The following is a 20,104-nucleotide window of genomic DNA, read 5'->3' as shown; positions in this document are numbered from 1 at the left end:
AGGAACTCGTCAGTGAAGCCCTTGACTCTCCAACAGCTGTAGCATAGCATAGCTGCTGCCAGGGAATAGAGGCCCAGGTATGAAGGCAGCCAGTGGAATTGTGGGTGCTGTGGAGGGAGAGGGCCTTAACCCTTGTCCTGGTTACTGTCCTGATCCAGGGTTACTAAGCCAAAGGGTCTTTATGGGTCTGCCTCCCAGTCCAATAAAAAAAAAGTTTCTTCAGGAGAGGGCTAGGGCAAGGCGGGTGGGAAGGGCAGAGGGAGGCCCCAGGCCCAGGAAAAGGATCCTCAAGGTCCCTGCTTTGCTGGGACCAAGAGGAAACCAGCCCCCCTTACCACTAAGCCTTCTGCTATGGAATTCTGACACCCCTTCTGGCCCACCCCCACCCCCTTTCTATGCTAGGATTCTTGGGAGTTTGGGGGCAAAGGGGGAGAATTTGGGGGAGGAGTGGCTGAATGTTTCCTTATCTGAGAGTGAAAGATTAAGATGCAGAGGGCCACCCTTAAGTGGGTCAGCGAGTTTCTCACCAGTGGAGCGCCTTCATCCTGAGCAGTCCCGGTGGGAGTCCTTGGGAAGGGACTTGCATGCCCCTACATGCTCCACTCCACGTCTGTCCAATACTCAAGCCCCCTGCAGAAGAAGCACTAGTGTGAGGCTAGTGGCTGGGCTCCTGTGGCTCTGGACCCAGACCTGAAAGAGACCCGCTTCTGGAGAACCAACAGCTGCATGGTAGTGGCAGGTCTGGGATGCATCCCCGAGCAGCAGGCGGTGGGGAGCAGAGAGGAGGGGTCGCATGGGGACTGGCAGCACTGCCACCACACTGCTCTGTTTGCATGCTTTCCAGATCCTGCAGCTCCCTGGCCCTGCCTCCTGCACACCTCCCTTGGCGGGGCTGGGAGGGAACCAAGGAGCCACAGAGGAGTGCCATTCTCACTTCAGAGCATTTGGGGTCCCTTGTTAATTCTCATCTCCTAGAGGCGAGAGCCCTTTCCTGGCAGTGGTAGGAAGGGGGCCTGAAACCCGGCTGTGCACCTAGGCTCTGAGTCTCCCACCCACGTGGGCCTGCCTGTATCGGTGCGTTGCTGGTTTTCATTTTAATGGTTCTAATTTGAGAATGCGCCGATGTCATTTTTACGAGGTTGGTGTAAAAAAAATTTACAGCCTTTCCAAAAAGCTTTTTTTTTTTTTTAAGGGAAAAAGGTGTAGAATCACTTCAGGGGTTTTATGGTCTCCTCTCCCCATCCTCCTTGCTGCCCCCCTTTTCTGTGTCATTTCATGTTTATGTCTCTGCTGGAGGACAAAGCCTGGCTAGTAGAGAACCTGGATCTCCCCAGGTCAGTACATTTAGTGGTTAGGGGCCACTGACCTCTGACCCTTCTCCCTGGGCCCCTTCCCACCCTCTCTGGCCTCAGAGAAGTTGCATTTCAAGCAGTGGGCTGAGAAGTATTTCCTGTTTAATTCAAATCAACAGGTAGTTATTAGGTACCTACTGTTTACCAGCAGTGGGTTAGGTATCTACCCTCAAGAGATTTTATCACTTCCTGCTTAAAATCCTCCAGCAATGCTTCCTCCAGCACAGAATGAAATAGAAAACCGTTGTCCGATGTGATCTGGCTCCTGCTCACCTCTGGGACTTCCTCCGAGGCTACTCAGCTTGGCCACTCTGGCCTTCATACTTCATAATGCTCTAAGGTTTAGGCCCACCTCAGGGCTCTTGCACCAGCTCTTTCGTCCACTGTGAATTTGGTCCACTGAAAGAGTTCCCTCCTCATCCTAAATGTCTCCCCAGAGAGGCCTTCGCTGGCCACACAACTTAAGTAGGCCGCCAGCTGTGCTCCGTGTAATGCTCTGTGTAACGCTAACCAGGCCTGCTTGTCTTTGTTTTAGTGTCTGGTTCATCTTATTAGAACATGATCCCCGTTAAAGCAAATACTGGGCCTTCCTAGGGGCTAGGATGGTGCAAATGCCCTGTGGGGCTTCACAAATCCTTTTTGAATTATTGACAAAAGAATAGAGAGTCATACTCTGGCTGCAGGTGCAGGGGACAGGTGATGGGCTTTCCTGGGGCTCTTTTCAGGTCTGGGATAGGCTAACCTCTCCCCCCACCCCACCCCCCACACAAATGCTCTACTTGTGTCCCTTAGCCTAAATCTAGTCAGCCCCAGTTGAAATTAATTATCAAGACAATTTCCATCTCAGTTTTGCCAAAATTAGCTAGATGCTGACAAAAGAAGTTTGGATTTTATTTTGGCTGCCCCTCACCCCCATCCAAATTAAACCAGAATTTGCCAGAAGTTCCTCTCTCTTGCCTGGCCGCTTGTGGTTCCTCTTCCCTGTGCAGAGCCCATGTCAGGCCCAGGAGATTCAGGCTCTGCCTCTGCTACTGCATGGCTTTGGCCGTGTCACTGTCCCTCTCTGGATCATTTCCACATCTGTGAACTGCATTGTGCTTCACAAACCAGTTAGCTTCAGATCCACCGCAAGAGATACATTTTTACTTGGAGCCCTAGCCCGGTTTCCTGAAACAATGCTTATGCCTACCTGATAACTCTGGTGCTTTCTTATATGCCTGTGTGTGTTCCTTTTTTTTGACCCGCTAAATTGCTATTATGACCCACCATTAGATCATGACTAGCAATTTAGAAAACATGAGACTAGAAACCCTCCAACAGTTCCAGTTCATCAGGTCTGTGTGATGATTATTTTTTTAATAATTTTTTAGAACTTTTTTTAAAGATTTTATTTATTTATTCATAGGCAGAGACACAGGCAGAGGGAGAAGCAGGCTCCCTGCGGGGAGCCCTATACGGGACTCGACCCCAGGACCCCGGGGTCACACCCTGAGCCAAAGGTGGGCGCTCAACCCCTGAGCCCTGCAGGGGCCCTGGTCTGTGTGATTCTACTTCTCCATTCCTAAAGTTTAGCCCTTCCAGCTCATCTCCGAGCTCCACATCCCCGCCCTCCCAATCCTCAGGCTGCAGAAAGGACCATAACCAGCCCTGCACCTGGCTTCCATCGGCGAGGATGCCTGTCCCTCCCCACTGAATTCTCTGAGACAGAGTGAGGGTGTGGTCTCATCCTGCAGCCAGCCCAGGAGACCCTCCTGCTCCAAGACTTGTTTTTCTTTTTACAGCAGCCCCTGTTGCCCTCAGAGTTCTGGCTTCATTCCCCTTCATCCCGAGAGTGCCCCACCGCCCTCCCTGGATGTCATCCGTTATAAGCCATTTGTTCCTAATTGTGGAGATCCTGCTAATGACTTCTGAATGGATGGCGGGTGGGGGCGGGGTGGAGACTTCTCCTTCATTAGCAAGACCGTTCTTAGGCTGGAGGGGGTGAAGGGGTGGGTACAGGCGGGCAGGGAGGTTGGTGAGTGAGTCCTGCTGGATGGCACTGGACAAATGCCCAGGGGATGCCCAGGAAGGTGCATATTAATAGTAAAGATAAAAGCTGATGTCCATTCAGGACCCACTGGGTGCCAGGCACTGTGCTAAATATTTCATGTGCATCGTGTACTCTTCACGGCAGCTCTGGGAACTAAGGACAGGGTTATTCCTATTTAGCAGAGAAAGAAACTGAGGATCAGGTAAAGTGACTTATCCAAGGTCACTCAGTATATGGTGGATCCAGATCTCTGACTACAGTCTATGAACTGAATGACCTACTAGTGCCTCCTTTTATTGTTGTTGTTTTTAAGATTTTATTTATTTGAGAGAGGGAGAGCACAGAGGGAGAAGCAGACTCCCTGATAAGCAGGAAGCCCAACTCAGGCCTTGATCCCAGGACTCTGGGATCGTGACATGAGCCCAAGGCAGATACTTAACTGACTGAGCCACCCAGGTGCCCCTACTGCCTCCTTTTAAGGAAAGCTAGCCCTTATCCCCCAAACCACAGAGCTGGAGATTAAGTTTTAAATCCAAGTGGTGGAGAAAGGGGATTTGAGAGGCTAAATGACTCCCAGTTTTCCATTCTGCCCTGAGCCCCACTCTCCTCCCTCTTCCTAGGGTTTCCATGATGGCTTCTCCTTGGTGTGGGATTCTTTTTTTTTTTTGAAGATTATTTATTTACTGATTTATTTGAGAAAGAGAGAAAGCATGAGAGAGAGAATACGAGCTGGGGGAGGAGTGGAGGAAGAAGCAGACTTCCTGCCAAGCAGGGAGCATGACGCAGGGCTCTATCCCAGGATCCCGGGATCATGACCTGAGCCGAAGGCAGACACCCAGCCGACTGAGCAACTCAGGCACTCCTCGGTGTTGGATTCTAAATGCCTTTTCCCAGCCAATTCTGTATTTGGGTATCTCTGGACCTCGAGGAAGGGACAGTAAGTCCAGCTTTCTGAAGATTCCTGCCTTGGTCTAGTCTACCCACCCAAACTACCTTTATTTAGCTCCTCTTCGCACCTAGACAGCTGAAAGCACACAAGGCTCAGGGGAGAGGAGATTCACAGGCCTCGAGGGACGTGCACAAGCTCCTAAAGTCCTTCAGTGGGTGAGGGCAGCTGAGCGGTCAGAGGTATCTGGACTCCCATTTCCTGGCCATGGGACCTTGGGTCTCAGTTTCCTTGTCTTTAAGAGGAAGATAGTGACATAGGCCCTACCTCACTCGAGGTGGTAAAGCTTCATAGGGCTATGTAGGAGGTGGTAAAGCTACATAGGGCTATGTAGGAGGCCCTATATAGAGGCTAGCTCTTGAGCTCTGTCTACCTGGCCTACCTCCCCTGTTTACCGTAGACCAAAGTGAATTTCACAGGTATGTCTGCTATCTGCTGCTGCCCGGGAAGGGGGCTCACCGATACATTTGACAGCACCTGTGCTTTCAAAGAGGCTATGACCTGGTTGGCATCATCAGAGTGAGTGGGGCTGGCTCTGTTGGGGTGGGGGGGAGCCACCATTGCCTAAGTCTCAGCAGTGGGTACCCTGGAGGAGGGGATCCTGGGCCAGAGGGACTCCACCCCTCCCAGAGTGCTGTCCCCAGCCAGGGGGTCTAGATGTGTGGACAGTGGTAGGGAGCGGGGAATGAGCAGCACTGGAGTATACTGAGCAGTCAGGGTCATGTCCAGGCCGGCCGAGTAGGGGAGTTTTGACCCCAAGGCACCCATAGCATGAATTTTTGGTGGTACTCAAACCACTCCAAATTGGGTCAGAGCTGAGCCCCAAGCAAATTACACAAAATGACTTTGGTTGTCCACCATCACTGTCCCATTGCCTGTAAGCGCAGGGCCTGTGCAAGGTGGCCGGGCATGCGTGTGAGTAAGGGAAGGAATGAAGGAAGGAAGCGCCTGCAGGCACTCAGGCTCTGATGACCTGAGGACCTCCGTGGGCTCCTCCAGCCTCTCCTGCTGCCTGCCCTGGGGAATAGTCTCAAGGCCCCTGGCCTTGCTGGGCCATTTCACTCCTCTGTACAGTGGGGGTAAGTGGCCAGGGACACATTTCAGCCTCCCGGGCCACCTGAGGACCTCACCCCTGAGGACTCTGGCCAGTAGAGCCAATGTCACCACATTTTTCGGGCTCTGGGGCCAGGCCCACTGCTCACCTCCACTCAGGCTCTGCAGCCCTGAGCCTGGGAGCAGGCCAGGTTCTGTTCTGTTGTGTTTCAGCAGCTGGCCCAACCCCTGGCACATAGCAGGTGCCCCCTAACTGAAGGAAGGAGTGAGTGGGGGGGGATTCCCAGGAGGGGTCGGCCTTGGCTGGGCTCCCTGTCACCTGGCCTGCAGGGGAGGAAAGGCCCAGACTGGGAGGAGGGCAGGAGGGTGAGGGAAGGGCCTGTCATTTTTTTCCTGTAAGTCTTGTAATTTCGTCCTTTGGGAGACTACAAAGAGTCTGCAGGGAGTGAATCCAGCTTCCCAGGCCACTCCCTCAACTTCCCCTGGAAGGCCATTCCCTTGCGGCTCCCCTCTGGGTCACCTGGGCTGCCCAGCTCCCCCAAGCCTTCCTCTTCCTCCAGCTTACCTCTGACCTCCACCCCCCACTTCTCTGTGGCACCCCCACCTTTGGAGAACAAAGAGTATTTGTCTGACTCCTTAGACCTGGAGGGGGTCCTTCCTGATGATTACATGGCCACCTCCCTTCTTTCACCCCATCTGCTCCTTTCCATAGCTTCTCAGAGCAGCCTTTTGACTCAGAGGGCACATTTCTAGTTTCTGAAGTGAATCTTGGAGAAGCAACCCCAGGCTACTTCTCCAGGGGGAGAGAGGGGCTGGGGAAGGCCTAGGATCAGGGCGGGTAAGGGGGGGAGGTTGGTGGGGGGCATTCATTCCTTGGGGCATGTGCTCCAAGATACACCAGTATTTGGAGACCGTGCTAAAGGGAAGCTAGGTTAAGTCTGGGGGTGGCTGGGCTGTTCAGTGGCAGTGAAGGGGCTTGGAAGGCATGTGTGTATGTGCAGTGGGGAACTCAGGAGCATTTGCCAGGCAGAGAGTGTGTATGAGTGTGTCCCTGTTGCACCACACAAGGCTTTGCCTTGTTGGTGCTTGTGGTGAGGTCAGAGAGAAGTCCATGTAAGGACAAACAAGTGTGTGTGTGTGTGTGTGTGTGGACAGAGGTAAGGGAGCAGCGGTGAGCACACTACATTACGTAGGCACGCTGGGCAGAGGAGAGAACCCAGGTTCCCGAGAAGGGAAGGGAATGGACACTTTGCAATGCCACCCAGAGGGCTAAGCTTGGGTCCTTTCATTCCCCTGGTGTTTCAGAGATGGACAGTGGCCTGGTTTTGCCTAAGAGACTGGGACACAGGGAGAGAATAACTTGCCCAAGGTCATACTGCTGGGAGGCAGCACAATTGGGATTCAGACCCAGGTCTGTCTGATGCCAGAGCACCCCCACCCCGCCCCAGTCAAAGGCCTTGAGGCAACTGCCTGGGGTGCCTGAGGAGAAGATCTTTGTGGAACATGATCAGGTTTTGTGCTCCTGGAATGTGGATTCAGGACAGGTCCCCGAATCCCCTGCCTCTGAACCACCCAGCCCCCACTGACCCAGAGTGGGATGATAGAGGGCTTGGCCATCCTTACAGAGGACTTCCTGGGCCTCCTTCCCTGACTCCCTACTCTCTCATCAGACCTCACATCACTCACCTTCCAGGCTCACAGATGAGCCAGAGCTGCTGCTCCTGCAAACTCCACACACTCCCCACCCCTGTGACCCTGCCAACTCGCAGTCCAGTCCAAGCCGCCGGGGCCTCTGAGCCTGGACTGCCACAGCGAGGCCAGAGTTACTCGCTGGTAGTTCAGACGTGCCCTTGAGGACTTGACCCAGTTCCCCGATCTGCAAGGCCCTACAACTCAGATCTCTGGAACTCAGACAGCCACACCATGCTCAGACCCTGAGACAATACCCTCATCCCCCCTCAGCTCCAACTGAATGACTCCAACTAAATGCTACTCCCTTCGCTTCCAGACCGGCCACCCAGCCAAGGCTTCCTGGGCTTAGATCCTCTGTCTGACACCTCCAGACTGTGTGATCCTGGGCAAATTACTTTACCTCCTAGAGACTCAGTTTCCTCAGCTGTAGAATGGAACTGATAATCCCTACCTCACAGCCTCACTAGGACTCAATGAGATCACGTGTGTAAAGGGCCTGGCACATAGTAGATGCTCAGCAAGTAGTACCTAGTATTAGTACCTAGGGTCCTTTTGTGGCCACTCTCCCTTCCATTTGCTGCTCCTTTGAGTCCCAACAAAACCTTTCAGGTCCCAGAGGGAGGCCCCAATAGGCTCTGATCTCTATACCCCAGCAGTTCCTCCCGAGACTCCTACCTCTAGGCTTACTGCCAAGTCCAAGTGGACCTTGGGACCCTCTCACTCATCCCCAAGACCTTCCACCCGGGCCTGGCCTTCTTCCCTTTACTGCCCCCTGACTCTGTGAAACCTGGATCCTGCGCTGACCCCCAACTGCCCCTGCCCCCCTCCAGGCCCTTCAGGCCATGTCGGAGCAGGCTGGCTGCACTCTGACCCTGACCAGGCCCCTGTCTTGCAGGCTCTCCAGGTGGCCAGGCAGCTCCTGCTGCAGCAGGCCTCGGGCTTGAGCTCACCGGGCAACAATGACAGCAAGCAGTCAGCCTCTGCGGTGCAGGTGAGGAGGAGGGTATGGGAGGAGGGCAGGGGCCAGGGCCAGGCCTGGCGGGGAGGGTGGGCTTGGCCCGGAGGGAGGGGCAGGGCCAGTTCCCAGTGCCACAAAGTGGGCAGCTTTCCAGAAGCCAATGCAGTCAGTGCCTGGGTGGGGTGAAGAAACTTCACTTTCTCTTGTTTCCACCTGATCAGCCAGGCCTTCCTCTACTCAGCCTCTTTGTTGCGTGTCACTCAGTTTGTGTCTGCAGGCAGGTTATCTCTCGCTTTCTCCTCTCCGGGGTACCTCCCGCACCTCCTGCACTTCCTACCTCCTGCTTGCTTCCTTTCCCTGACTCTGCCCTGGGAGGGGGGTGTCCCCATCCCTTCTCAGTTTTCTGTTTCTCCATCCTGTGGGTCACTTGGCCCATCCCCCTCTCCTGGGCTCTCTCTTAGATGTTGAGGTCACCACGTGCCCCCCCATCTCTCACCCACCAATTCTGTCTCCCCCATTTCCTGTCTCTTGGTGTCTCTCTATCTCTTTTGTTTTCCTTTGCACAATCTGCCCCTTTTTATCCCCCCTCCCTTCCCCCAGCTTGCCAGCCCATCTGGCTGGCTGGGGGAGGGGAGATCTGTGGGAGGTGGGGGTGGGGGGGAAAGCCGGGCCTTCTGTTTACCTTTTGTGTCACAAAGAACTTGGGAGAATTGTGGTCTGAGTCGGGGTGGGTCACTATTCGGGCAGCAGCCGGCTCCCCTCCCCCTGGCCCTGCAGCCTGCCTTCCCCTCTCCCCTTACCCCTCCCCACAGCAGCAGGGGAGGCTCAGAATTGGGGAGAGGATGAAGCAGGGCTTTGAAAGGAAGTTTATCTAGGGGAGAAAAGGGTGAGCACGATCCTGATCTCCAGATCCTTAGTGGATCCTGGGTGAGAAGCTCTGGAGTTTGCAGGAGGTGGGAGGCTGAAGGGAGGTGGACAACAGGGGTAGGGTGCAGGGTACTCCAAGAAGGACCCAGGACTAGGCTTTGTCCTGTGGAGGGTGAGATTCCAGCGCTCTTGTAGAAGGTCAGGGGGACTGACAGGTCCGGGCCTGAGCAGTGCCCATGGCCCTCCTTTCAAAGTCTTGATCTTAAGGAGACGGCCCTCCAGGGGGAGGAGTTGGGCCAAAATGGGTTATGGTCTGGGTGGGGAGGTCAGAACAGAATCTGGAAGAAGAGAAAGTTCTCACACTGGAATGATGCGAAAGGCTCTCTGGCCCCTGTGGCATCCGGACTGGGCCTCTTTGGATTGGGGACTCCCCCCTGCCGCCCCCCATGTATTCCCCGGGGTCTGAAGTGACCCTCAGACTCCTCACCCTGGGCCCAGCCTCACACCTCCTTCTTTTTTTTTTTTTTTTTTTTAAGATTTACTTATGATAGACATAGAGAGAGAGAGAGAGAGAGAGAGAGAGAGAGGCAGAGACACAGGAGGAGGGAGAAGCAGACTCCATGCCAGGAGCCCGACGTGGGACTCGATCCTGGGACTCCAGGATTGTGCCCTGGGCCGAAGGCAGGCGCTGAGCTCCTGAGCCGCTGAGCCACCCAGGGATCCCCCCCCCCTTTTTTTTTTTAAGATTTATCTATTTATTCACGAGAGACACAGACCCAGAGAGAATGAGAGAGAGAGAGAGAGAGAGAGAGAGGTAGAGACACAGGCAGAGAGAGGAGCAGGCTCCCCACAGGGACACCGATGTAGGACTTGATCCCGGACCCCGGGATCATGACCTGAGCTGAAGGCAGGCGCCCAACCACTGAGCCACCCAGGTGTCCCTCTCATACCACCACCACCACCACCACCACCACCACCACCACCACCACCACCTCCTCCTCCTCCCCCTCCCCCTTCTCCTCCTCCTCCTCCTCCTCCTCCTCCTCCTCCTCCTCCTTCTTCTTCTTCTTCTTCTTCTTCTTCTTTTTAAAGATTTTATTTATTTATTCATGAGAGACACACACAGAGAGAGAGACACAGGCAGAGGGAGAGACACAGGCAGAGGGAGAGACAGGCTTCATGCAGGGAGCCTGATGTGGGACTGGATCCCGGAACTCCAGGATCATGCCCTGTGCCGAAGGCAGGCACTAAACCACTGAGCCACCCAGGGATCCCCTCACACCTCCTTCTAAGAACAGGGAGGGATGGGCTGAGGAACTGGAATGTTCCCTCAACCAGAGAGGGCCTGCTGACCCAAGGCAGGAGGGAAGCAGCTTGAAAGTAGTTGAAGGGTCTGAAGTCAAGCATCCAGAAGGACTTCACGGCTGGCTCTGAGGAGTGGGAGATCTGAAGTAATTGAGAGGAGAAGGGAGGTTATGGAATCTTCCTTAGGAAAGCCCCTCCCCCCAGAAAAATTAAAAGTTAAAAATTAAAAAAAGAAAAAGAGGAAAGCCCCTCCCCAGAATGAGAGCAGCCCTGGATGGCTCCCAGGCAGAGGTTTGGGTCAGAGGCAGAGCAAATGATCCTTTTCTCAGGCTTCCTCTCTCCTTGCTTGCTTCCTCCACTGAATCAGTGACTGATTCATCCATTCATCAAATACTTGCTCAGTGCTAACGAAACCTACAGCACTTACGGAGTCCTTACCCTGGAGCAGACACTAAGTGCTCTACGAGTCTCATTTGTCTCTCTTTATTCTCATAATCCTGTGGGGGCTAGAGATGCTATTATTAGTCTCATCTTGCAGATGAGGAGACCTTGGCCCAGATAGGTTAAGTAACTTGCCCAAAGTCACACAGTTCATAAGGGACAGAGCTGGGATCTGGCTCTAAACAACTAGCTCCAGAATTTAGACGTCAGTGCCTGCACTGTGACGTTCTGTGTGCTTTTTGCACAGCCATGAAGAGCAGTAGTCCCTGGGTGCAGAGCCCTGGCTGGATGATTCTCTGGGTTTGGGGAGATGGGGTTCATGGGGCTATGTCTGAACTCCCTCAGGAGCCTGGAGCTCTGCTGTTGACCCTCTTCCTCCTCCAACCCTGGAAACATACCTTACTTGCCTCTCATCCACCCTTAGGTTCAGTCTCTAAGGAGGTAGAGCTTCTATCTCTGACCAGGGCCCAGGGCCTAGAAATTGAGTGAAGTGGTTAATGAAGAAAGATAGATGGCCACCCTTTTCCAGTGGCCTCCACATGATACTGCCCTGCTCCTTTTTTTTTTTTTAATTTTTATTTATTTATGATAGTCACACAGAGAGAGAGAGAGAGAGAGAGAGAGAGAGGCAGAGACACAGGCAGAGGGAGAAGCAGGCTCCATGCACCGGGAGCCCGACGTGGGATTCGATCCTGGGTCTCCAGGATCGCGCCCTGGGCCAAAGGCAGGCGCCAAACTGCTGCGCCACCCAGGGATCCCTACTGCCCTGCTCCTAAACACGGGACAGGATTGGCTGCCCACTCACCTCCCAGCTGTGTTCACCACCCCTTCTGGGAGCCAGCTTCAGAAGTTTCTAGAACCATGTGAGTCTCCAGCTCCAGCCTGGAGACGGCCTCTAGTTCATGCCCAGGCCTGGGCTCCAGGCAGGGAGAGGTCAGTTAGAAAGGGCAGCAAATGTAGCTGGGAGTTTTGGGGGATAGAGAGGATGATGGCTAGGGCCAGGCCCCTTAGTTCCATCCAGCCTCCATAGCACCTTCTCAGTGCCCCTGAGGCTGACCCAGAATTTTTAGAAGTTCATTTTCGTGCCCTTACCACTTCTTGCTTGCTGCTGCCCTAGCCCAGAACTAGTCTGAGGATTTTCTTCTGGTCATTTGCAAGGGGGTTTAACCTAAACCAAGCTCTGGCCTGTCTCCCCACTGAGCCAAGGACCCTAGGTAAACCCCACATCAGAGGTTGAGTTTGGGTCCTTGATTTTGGCACCAAATTGCATCCATGGGATCCTCAGCCTCCCAGCCCTTCGCCCTTGAACAAGCTTCTTCTCTGTCAGCTGCCACCCAGCCCAGCACTGTATTCACAGTGGGTGGAGGACCCAGGGGTCTGGGCAGGGTCCCCAAGGGAGGGGCTGGAGGCAGCTATAGGCATTTTGCCCACAGCTCACACTGCCAGGGCTTTAGTAAGCATTTAGCTGCCCTGGCCACTCTCCAGATAGTGACTCACGGGCCTTGCTGAGCTGACAAGCTGACAGTGCCTATCCTGACACATCCTAGCCTAGTGAGGGGTCAGCGGGGCCACCAGGGGAGCTCCAATTCAGTTCTCAGAACCGCAAGAGGCATGAAGGGTGGTGGATGGGGTCATTCCAGCTCAGGAGCTCAGCTTGCAGCAGCCACCTCACTGACCTTTCCAGACCCCCTTGGCCCCGTCGGACAAGTACACGCAAGGTAATCCATCCACATCTGTGTAGCCACCCTCTCCATCCCACTGTTCGGCCAATTGGCAGGATCGGTGGGGGCCAGGGAGGCCTTCCAAGGTCATCTCTTCCATTCCCCTATGTCCAAGTAGGAAAGCCCCAAGGAAGGAAATGCCACATCCTTTCTTGCATGCCACACACCGTGACTCACAGCCCTAGTGGCTGGAAAGAGCCCCTGGTGTCTGGTCTGTCTCCCTGTCTGGACCATGTCCATCTCTCTCATTCAGTCCTCCCAGGATGAGAACGACAGGCCCTGGGCGCTGGTCCTCAGGGACCCTTGCCATTGCAGTGCCTTCTGAGGATCCCAGCAGGCCTAGGGGCAGTATAGAGAAGGGAGAGAGGGAGAAGAGGAGAAAAGAGGAGGAAAACTCAGAATGTTTTAAAAAGTAGGGTTTTTTTGTTTGTTTGTTTAAGGTTTTATTTATTTATTTATGAGAGACACACAGAGAGAGAGAGAGAGAGAGAGAGAGAGAGGCAGAGACACAGGCAGAGGGAGAAGCAGGCTCCATGCAGAGAGCCCAACGTGGGACTCCATTCCGGATCTCCAGGATCAGGCCCTGGGCTGAAGGCAGGCGCTAAACCGCTGAGCCACCCGGACTGCCCCCAGAATGTTTTAAGAAGTAGTTTTCCCTATATTTGGTATAGGATTTAATGGCCTAACAAATCACTTTCACTTACCCCTCTTCCCACCCTCCCTTTGGGGACAGGCCAGGTTATTTAACCTCTCCAGGTCTCAGTTTTTCTCATCTGTAAGGCAGTAAGGATGATTAGGCCTTCCCCCTTGGGTTGCTGTGAAGATTTAGCCAAGTGCCTCAAGGCACGCAATTAGCAATTAGCAGTCCGGGTGGAAAAGGTGAGGCAGGCTGATTTCAAAGAACAGTCCGAGTCAGGAACAGGAACCTAGGTCACCTGACTCAGAAATCCAGGACTCTGAGCTCAGTGCCACCATGGTGCACCCCCAGAAGGAGGAGGAAAGAAAGGACCCCGAGGAAAGAAAGCCTTGGGGGCACCCAGCAAGGGACGCGGGGGCTGGCTCCACAGGGGTATGGGTCTGCGCCATGGTCTGCCACCTAGCCCAGGCCCCTCCCAGAGTGAGGACCAGGAGACCCCACAGCGTGGCTTTCTAGAGTCTCCTCCAGATACACAGTTGTAAAAAGGGAGCTTGGCCTTTGGATCTCCAGCCCCATCGACCCCTCAGCTCCCTGGATCCTTCAGTTTCCACACAGGCTTCCTAACCCACCTCAAGATCCGCTCCAGGGTAGAGAAGGCAATGTGGACGTGGAAACACCAGGAGCTGTAGGGTTCACAGACCCGGGCTTGATTCCCAACCCTGCCACTTAAGGCTTCTCCTTGGAGGACCCTGGGAGCATTCATGGCTATACCCCTCCCAGGGCTGTGGGCACAGAGCTGGTTGGGATAAAGGGCTAGGGCTCAGCCACTGGCTATTGGGGTGGGACATAAGAATGGGAGGCACTGGGACTTCCCCGATGTCCCTGGATCCACTACACTTCCCCTGCAGCTCCTCTGCCTGGGGATTCCCTAATTGGTAGCTTGAGGCTGGGTCCTGCCCCTTGCCAGGGATCTGGAAGGGAACCAACTCCTACCCTACCCATGAGGCTAGGGGGAGGTGACAGGGGCCACAAGTCTCCTGAGGACAGAACCTGTCACATCCTGCCCAGGACAAGTCCCTGCAGGGTACTCCTCCCTGGCTGGGCTGCCCAAACACCTCCCTCCCCATCCCTGGGCTGGCAGAGGGGCCTCTGATCTGCTAGGGAAGGTATTTCAGCTCAGGGGAGCAAACACTCAGTGAGTGCCTACTGTGTATGGGAAACAGGGGAGGGGGGCGGGCAGGGGCCCTTCTAGGGCTTGGCAGTGGGAGGGGAGATGAGACAAGCCCGGCACAGAGTGGTGGGGCTGGCAGAGAGCCCCATCGGGGCACCTGTGCTGCCAAAACAGCAGGACAAGACTCGGGCCTCCCTGGCTCTGACTGCCCAAGCTGGGGGATTTCAGGGAGGTGGGGCAGAGAAAAGAATGGTGTTACTGCTTTTTCAGGAACCTTGTGCTGGTAGCTAGGTCCTCTGAGCCTCCTCCAGGGGCCTAACCCAGGGCAAGGGGATAGAGAGCTGCTCCTCTCTGAGAATCCTGTGTGTTCCTGCTGGAAGGAGTCATCTCTTTAGTTCAGTTCCTGTTTTAGGTTTGAGGAAACCAACACCCCAGAGACAGCAGGTAACTTGCCTGGAGGCCACACAGCAACTTCATTCCAAAGCCTGCCTCCTGACTCCCTGCCTGGTGTTCTTCCCACCCCACTTTGACTTAACTACACCTATAGACGCCTAGGCTGGCACTCCCTGGGTCAGCTCTGGGCCTCTGTGTGTGCCATCTAGACTGGTGTGCTGGAGTATGTGACGTGTCTGTGATCAGAGCCAAAGTCCAGGTCCTCATGGCATGTAGACCACTTTTTTGAATTCTTTCCCTGACTGCAGATTGCCCTTCTGGCCAGGTGCACCCTGGAGATAGCGCCCCTAGAACAGACTGAGCAAGAACTGGGAATGGCTAGGTGTTGCCCATCCCCATCACTGGGGGAGAAACCCTGCAAAGCATGGGTATGGGTTCTTCTGACTGATGTCACTAGGGGCTACTCTTCTGCTCTGAGAATGGTGTATCCTGCAATAACAGCCAACCCTCATGAGCACTTGCTGTGTGCCAGGCTCTATTCTAAGTGTCACCTCATTAATCCTCATGGTAGCACTAAGAAATAGGCACTGCTGCTACTTCCACCTCAGAGACAAGAAAATGGAGAACAGGGAGACAAGTCACTTGTCCAAAGACACACACCTAGTAGGTGGCAGAGCCAGAATTTGCCCTCCAGTCCACGCTGCTGTACTGTGGGTGGGATCAAGGTGAGTAGGCTAATGGGGCCAAATCCCACAGGTGCCTGTGTCCGTGGCCATGATGTCACCGCAGATGCTCACCCCCCAGCAGATGCAGCAGATCCTGTCACCCCCACAGCTGCAGGCCTTGCTCCAGCAGCAACAAGCGCTCATGCTCCAGCAGGTGAGTGTGGCCCCAAGGCAGCTAGGAAGTCAAAGAGGGGAGGATGGGGCAGGGTAGGCCTCCCATCTGGCCTCCCATCTCCCACCCTGTTTACTGCCAACATCACTGCTGGCCAAAGCAGTGGCAGAAACCAGAGAGACTGCTCAGGCTGGATTGATCTGCATTCCTTCAGGGCAGCTGGGGAGAGGTCAGAGGTCAGGCCTCTCCCACAGCAGCACCCCATGATCCCCCTCTTGCTGGCCTTGCTTCTGTATCCAGAACCCCAGGGAAAGGCAAAGTACTGGAACAGGCTGGCACCTTGTTGTGAAGTATTCAGGAGACCCACTGAGAGGCAGGGAGGGCCCAGAGCTGTGGGGGGCAGAAGCCCCCTCTCCCTTCTCCACACCCATACAAGGGACCTGCAGGGTGTCTGTTTCACCACCCCATTGAGACTCCCTACTTCTGCCTCCAGGAGCCTAGTAATGGGCAGGGCTGGGGTTGCTCTGGGGTCAGCAGTCCCCTGCGAGTGGTAACTCACTCCCACCCCTGTCCCCCTCCACATCCCACCCAGCTGCAGGAATACTATAAGAAGCAGCAGGAGCAGCTCCACTTACAGCTCCTCACCCAACAGCAGGCTGGAAAGCAGCAACCCAAAGAGGTAAGGGGCGTGGGCAGGGCTGATTGTACCTTCAGAGGACGGTTGTACCAGCCCTCTCCTGGCCAGAGGCTAGGCGTCCCAAAGTGGCCAGGAGAGGATTGCCCTGCGGAAATAGGAGACAAATCAAGAGGAGGGAATTGCGGGGCATGGGGAAATGAGACCAGGGATGCCCTCCTGCCCACTTGGTCCTCGCGTTGTCCAATTACTGAGAGTGGGCAGGCTGAGCCCTGTGTTCCCTGCACACATGTGTCCTGTTGCCCTTGCTCATGACCAGCTGCCTTGTTGTCGGGCCCTCTCCGGCCCACTTGTCTCTTAGTGACTTAGCACCTCGGCCCTCCACTCTAGCCCCTCAGCAAAACCACTTGCACTGCTCCCCCAAGGCCTGCCCCAACCTGTTGCCGCATGTAATATCCTGCCCTTCCCCTCCAGAGAACTCCCAGCCTACACCCCCTGCCTCACCTGGACCGCAGGGCCTGCTGAGCTTCTGTACCAAGCCCCTTGGCTCCCCAACTCCATGTCCCAGACATGTGCCTCCCTCCTGCTGGCCAAACCACAGCCAAGTCCTGAGTTGCCTCTTCCCAGAAGGCTTCCCTGCTGACACCCAGTCATTTCCCAATGCCCTCAGCCTCCCCCCTCAAGCTCTTGTCATTGTTGCATTCCCAGCATTATCTCTAGGAAGGCTTTATTGAATAGCCAGCCCCCCACCCCACCCCCAGGGCAGGCAGGCAGAGACGTCCCTGCCTCCTGAGCACCCAGGACATGCTTGGCTCCTGGCGCTCAGAAAAGACTTGCTGACAGCCTGACTTGTCAGTGCCTGTGTGAAGAACTGAATGGGGGGGGTGGGGGTGGGAGGGGGGACAGAGAGAGCGGGAGCAAACAGAGCTCCAGACCTACAGTGAGCAAGCGAGCAAGTGTGCGCCTGAGCAGTAGAGATGTGACTCTTCCCAGGGCCTGGGTCCTGATGACCAGCTGATGCTCATCTTTTAAAGTCCCATCAGACTCTTTGATTTTCTGTATCTAAGAAGCAGGAGAGGAGAGGAGCTGGAGGGGGTAGGCCCCCTCCTCAGTGCAGAAGGGGGGCACCCAGGCATGTGGGAAGGGTGCCCGCCAGGCGGGAGGGGCCCCCCTGACTCTGACAGGCTCATCGATCATTGTGATGAGAGCCCCCCCCCTTTCCAGGCGAGCACAGCTGCGGTGTGAGGCGCTGAGGCAGCGGAAGGAGGGGGGCGGGAGCAGGGAGGGCGTCGTGCTGCGCGTCTGGCTCTGCTGTGTGTGTTTGCGCGTGTGCGTGCGTGCGTGCATGCGTGTGTTTACCGCGAGGAGGCATGCAGCCCTATGGAAGCTGGGCCGGGAGCAGAGAGGCTGCAGCCGCGGAGGCCACTACGACAGCTCCGGGGGCCGACAGGCCCTGGGAGGGGGTGGCCGCAGGGTGGGGGCCAGACAGCACGCCGGAGGCTGATGGCACCCCTCTCTGCCCGCCCCCTCGCACCCCCCACCAGGCACTGGGGAACAAGCAGCTGGCCTTCCAGCAGCAGCTCCTGCAAATGCAACAGTTGCAGCAGCAGCACCTGCTCAACCTGCAGAGACAGGGGCTGGTCAGCCTGCAGCCCAGCCAAGCCTCAGGGCCCCTCCAGACCCTCCCGCAAGGTGAGTGCCCGATGGCCCGCCCCCGGCCCCCGGGCGGGCACCCTCCACCCCACCCCCAGGGCCAGAGGGGAGGCCCTGTGGATTCCTGGGGCCCTGCCAGCCTCGCACCACTCTCTCTCCCGCAGCAGCCGTGTGCCCGACGGACCTGCCCCAGCTGTGGAAGGGCGAGGGCGCCCCTGGGCAGCCTGCCGAGGACAGCGTCAAGCAGGAGGGGCTGGACCTCACCGGCTCAGCCACCACCGCTACCTCGTTTGCCGCTCCCCCTAAAGTCTCACCCCCCCTCTCCCACCACACCCTGCCCAATGGACAGCCCACTGTGCTCACACCTCGGAGAGACAGGTGCCTGGGGCCTAGGCTGGGAGAGGGTGCTGCCACCTGGGGCGGGGGGACGGGTAGGCTCTGGACCGGGAGGGATGGCACCTGTGGTGAGGGATTGGATGGGGGGGGGGGGGCAGGGAGGTGGAGCTCAGGGCCCTGAAGTTTACCCCTCTCCCAGGGCACACATAATTGTTGTTGGCCTCTGGGAATCCCATATTAGGGAAAGAAATGTCACCAATGGGAGGGCCAGGCCAAGCTATGAGCTGGACCTAGGGCTGTTGGGGTCTTCAGGGTCCCTGACCACTGCCTCCCTCATGCTCTCCTAGCTCCTCCCATGAGGAGACGCCAGGCTCCCACCCCCTCTACGGACATGGAGAGTGTAAGTGGCCAGGCTGTGAGACCCTGTGTGAAGACCTGGGCCAGTTTATCAAGTAGGTGTCACCCTAATTCTCCACTGCACCCCCCCCGAACAAAAACCTTTCCATAGGGCCCATTACCCCCCAGCCTGCCACCTAGCTTGCCCCTTCTTGGGCCTTCAGCCACCAGCTGTCCTGCTGTCCTCACCCCTGGGGTGCCTAGCCTAGCTCCTTCCCTGCCCCCACCAGCTCCCTGATCCCCACCCCCACCCTCTTACCCATCTATATCGAGGGAACCAACAGCCTTCCTAAACCCCATCCCTTCGCTGTCAGAGCCCTGCAGGGTGAGAGTGTAAGAAGCAGGACAGGATGCCCCCACCGCCCTCCCCAGGTTCCCCCAGATTCAGCCAGAGACTGATGGCCTAGTGACAAGCCGGAAGACCGGTGGACAGGCAGGGTGGGAGGCGGCCAGGCGGCTGGCAGCAGGCGGCCAGCTGCCACAGCCGTGCCAGGCTCTGTCACTGACTGATTAACTCCGCTGTCTCCCAGACCCTTGCAGCATCAGGGTCAAACAAATTGTTTTCACGCTTCGTCAGAGGTTTACTTAATTAGTTCATTTGCAATTAGATCTCTCTGTAGCTGGGATTTTAGCAAAGACATCAAAAGGAGGCTGACGAGAAGGCGGAGAAGGCGGCTTCCCGTTGCCCTGTTGCCCTGTTTTTTTTTCCCCCCACCTCTTTCCCTTTGTATCTCTTGGTCTGTCTGCTCTTCAGGCTGTGGGCAGGAGATGGGAGCATGGGATGGGAGCAGAGGATGGGAGGGTGGTGGCAGCAGGCAAAGTCGGGCCAAGTCTCTCTTTTCTGCCCCCTCCTCCCCTGAAGACACCTCAACACAGAGCACGCCCTGGATGACCGGAGCACAGCCCAGTGCCGGGTGCAGATGCAGGTGGTACAGCAGCTGGAGATCCAGGTGCGGCTCTGACCATGTTTGGGAGGGACGTGGGGACCCCCAGATCTCTACCCCCTCAGCACTGACTTTCCAGGAGGGTTTTTGAGGATCTCAGAGATGGGTCATCTTGTGCTTTCTTGCTCCTAAGTGCCATGGTCACAAGGTGATTGCAGTTAGATTCTCAGGAGCAAACCAAGGTTGGGAGTGTATCTGCTGGGAGGCCTGGAAGACCAGCATCCGTATAAAAACAATCAAAATACCAACAGCTAACATGTTGAGCACTTGCTTGGTGATGACTTAAACGCTTTCCCTATATTAACTCAAGGAATCCTCTAAACAGCCGAATACAGCAGGTATTATCATCATCCCCATTTTACAGATATGGAAAACTGAGGCCCAGAGAGGTGAAGTGACTTGGCTTCTGGTCACTCAGCCCAGTGGGTGGCAGAGTGGGGATCAGAACCTAGGCAGTCTGGTTCCCGAGTCTATACTACGTAGCACACAGTACTCTGGACAGTCCATCAGGCAGCATGATGGACAACATTTACCCAGTTCTCTGGTACCTAGCAGAGTGCCCTGCCCTGAGAGGGTAGTTGTGAAAGACCTATTGAATTTATGAATGGGGGTGAATGAATCATTCATCTATTCCTGTGTTTCCATTCATTGCGCGAGGACCCTCACACATAAGTGCCACTGAACTTGGGTGTTGTTCAGCCACAGCCTCTGCCTTCGATGGAGAGAAAAGGCATGTGTT

General features: G+C 55.6%; 1 protein-coding gene across 11 annotated transcripts in view; it reads left to right on the top strand.

The window, feature by feature from the left end:
• Positions 1 to 20,104, top strand: part of FOXP4 (forkhead box P4) — a 53,530-nt gene that overhangs the window by 23,306 nt on the left and 10,120 nt on the right. For 4 of the 11 annotated variants that reach the window (XM_072833080.1, XM_072833075.1, XM_072833077.1 and 1 more), the window contains exons 3-9: positions 7,953 to 8,063; positions 15,322 to 15,444; positions 15,995 to 16,081; positions 17,581 to 17,728; positions 17,854 to 18,067; positions 18,373 to 18,477; positions 19,284 to 19,371. In XM_072833080.1, the coding sequence (XP_072689181.1) occupies positions 7,953 to 8,063; positions 15,322 to 15,444; positions 15,995 to 16,081; positions 17,581 to 17,728; positions 17,854 to 18,067; positions 18,373 to 18,477; positions 19,284 to 19,371 (876 nt within the window). Of the gene's footprint in view, positions 1 to 4,180; positions 4,319 to 7,952; positions 8,064 to 15,321; positions 15,445 to 15,994; positions 16,082 to 17,580; positions 17,729 to 17,853; positions 18,068 to 18,372; positions 18,478 to 19,283; positions 19,372 to 20,104 lie in introns of all 11 variants that reach the window. The other 7 variants (XM_072833081.1, XM_072833079.1, XM_072833085.1 and 4 more) reach the window with 5 other exon arrangements.

This window comes from Canis lupus, chromosome 7, assembly GCF_048164855.1.
Source record: "Canis lupus baileyi chromosome 7, mCanLup2.hap1, whole genome shotgun sequence".
NCBI lineage: Eukaryota > Metazoa > Chordata > Mammalia > Carnivora > Canidae > Canis > Canis lupus.
The sequence above is the reverse complement of the archived record's forward strand: the minus strand, read 5'-3'. Positions and strand labels throughout refer to the sequence as shown.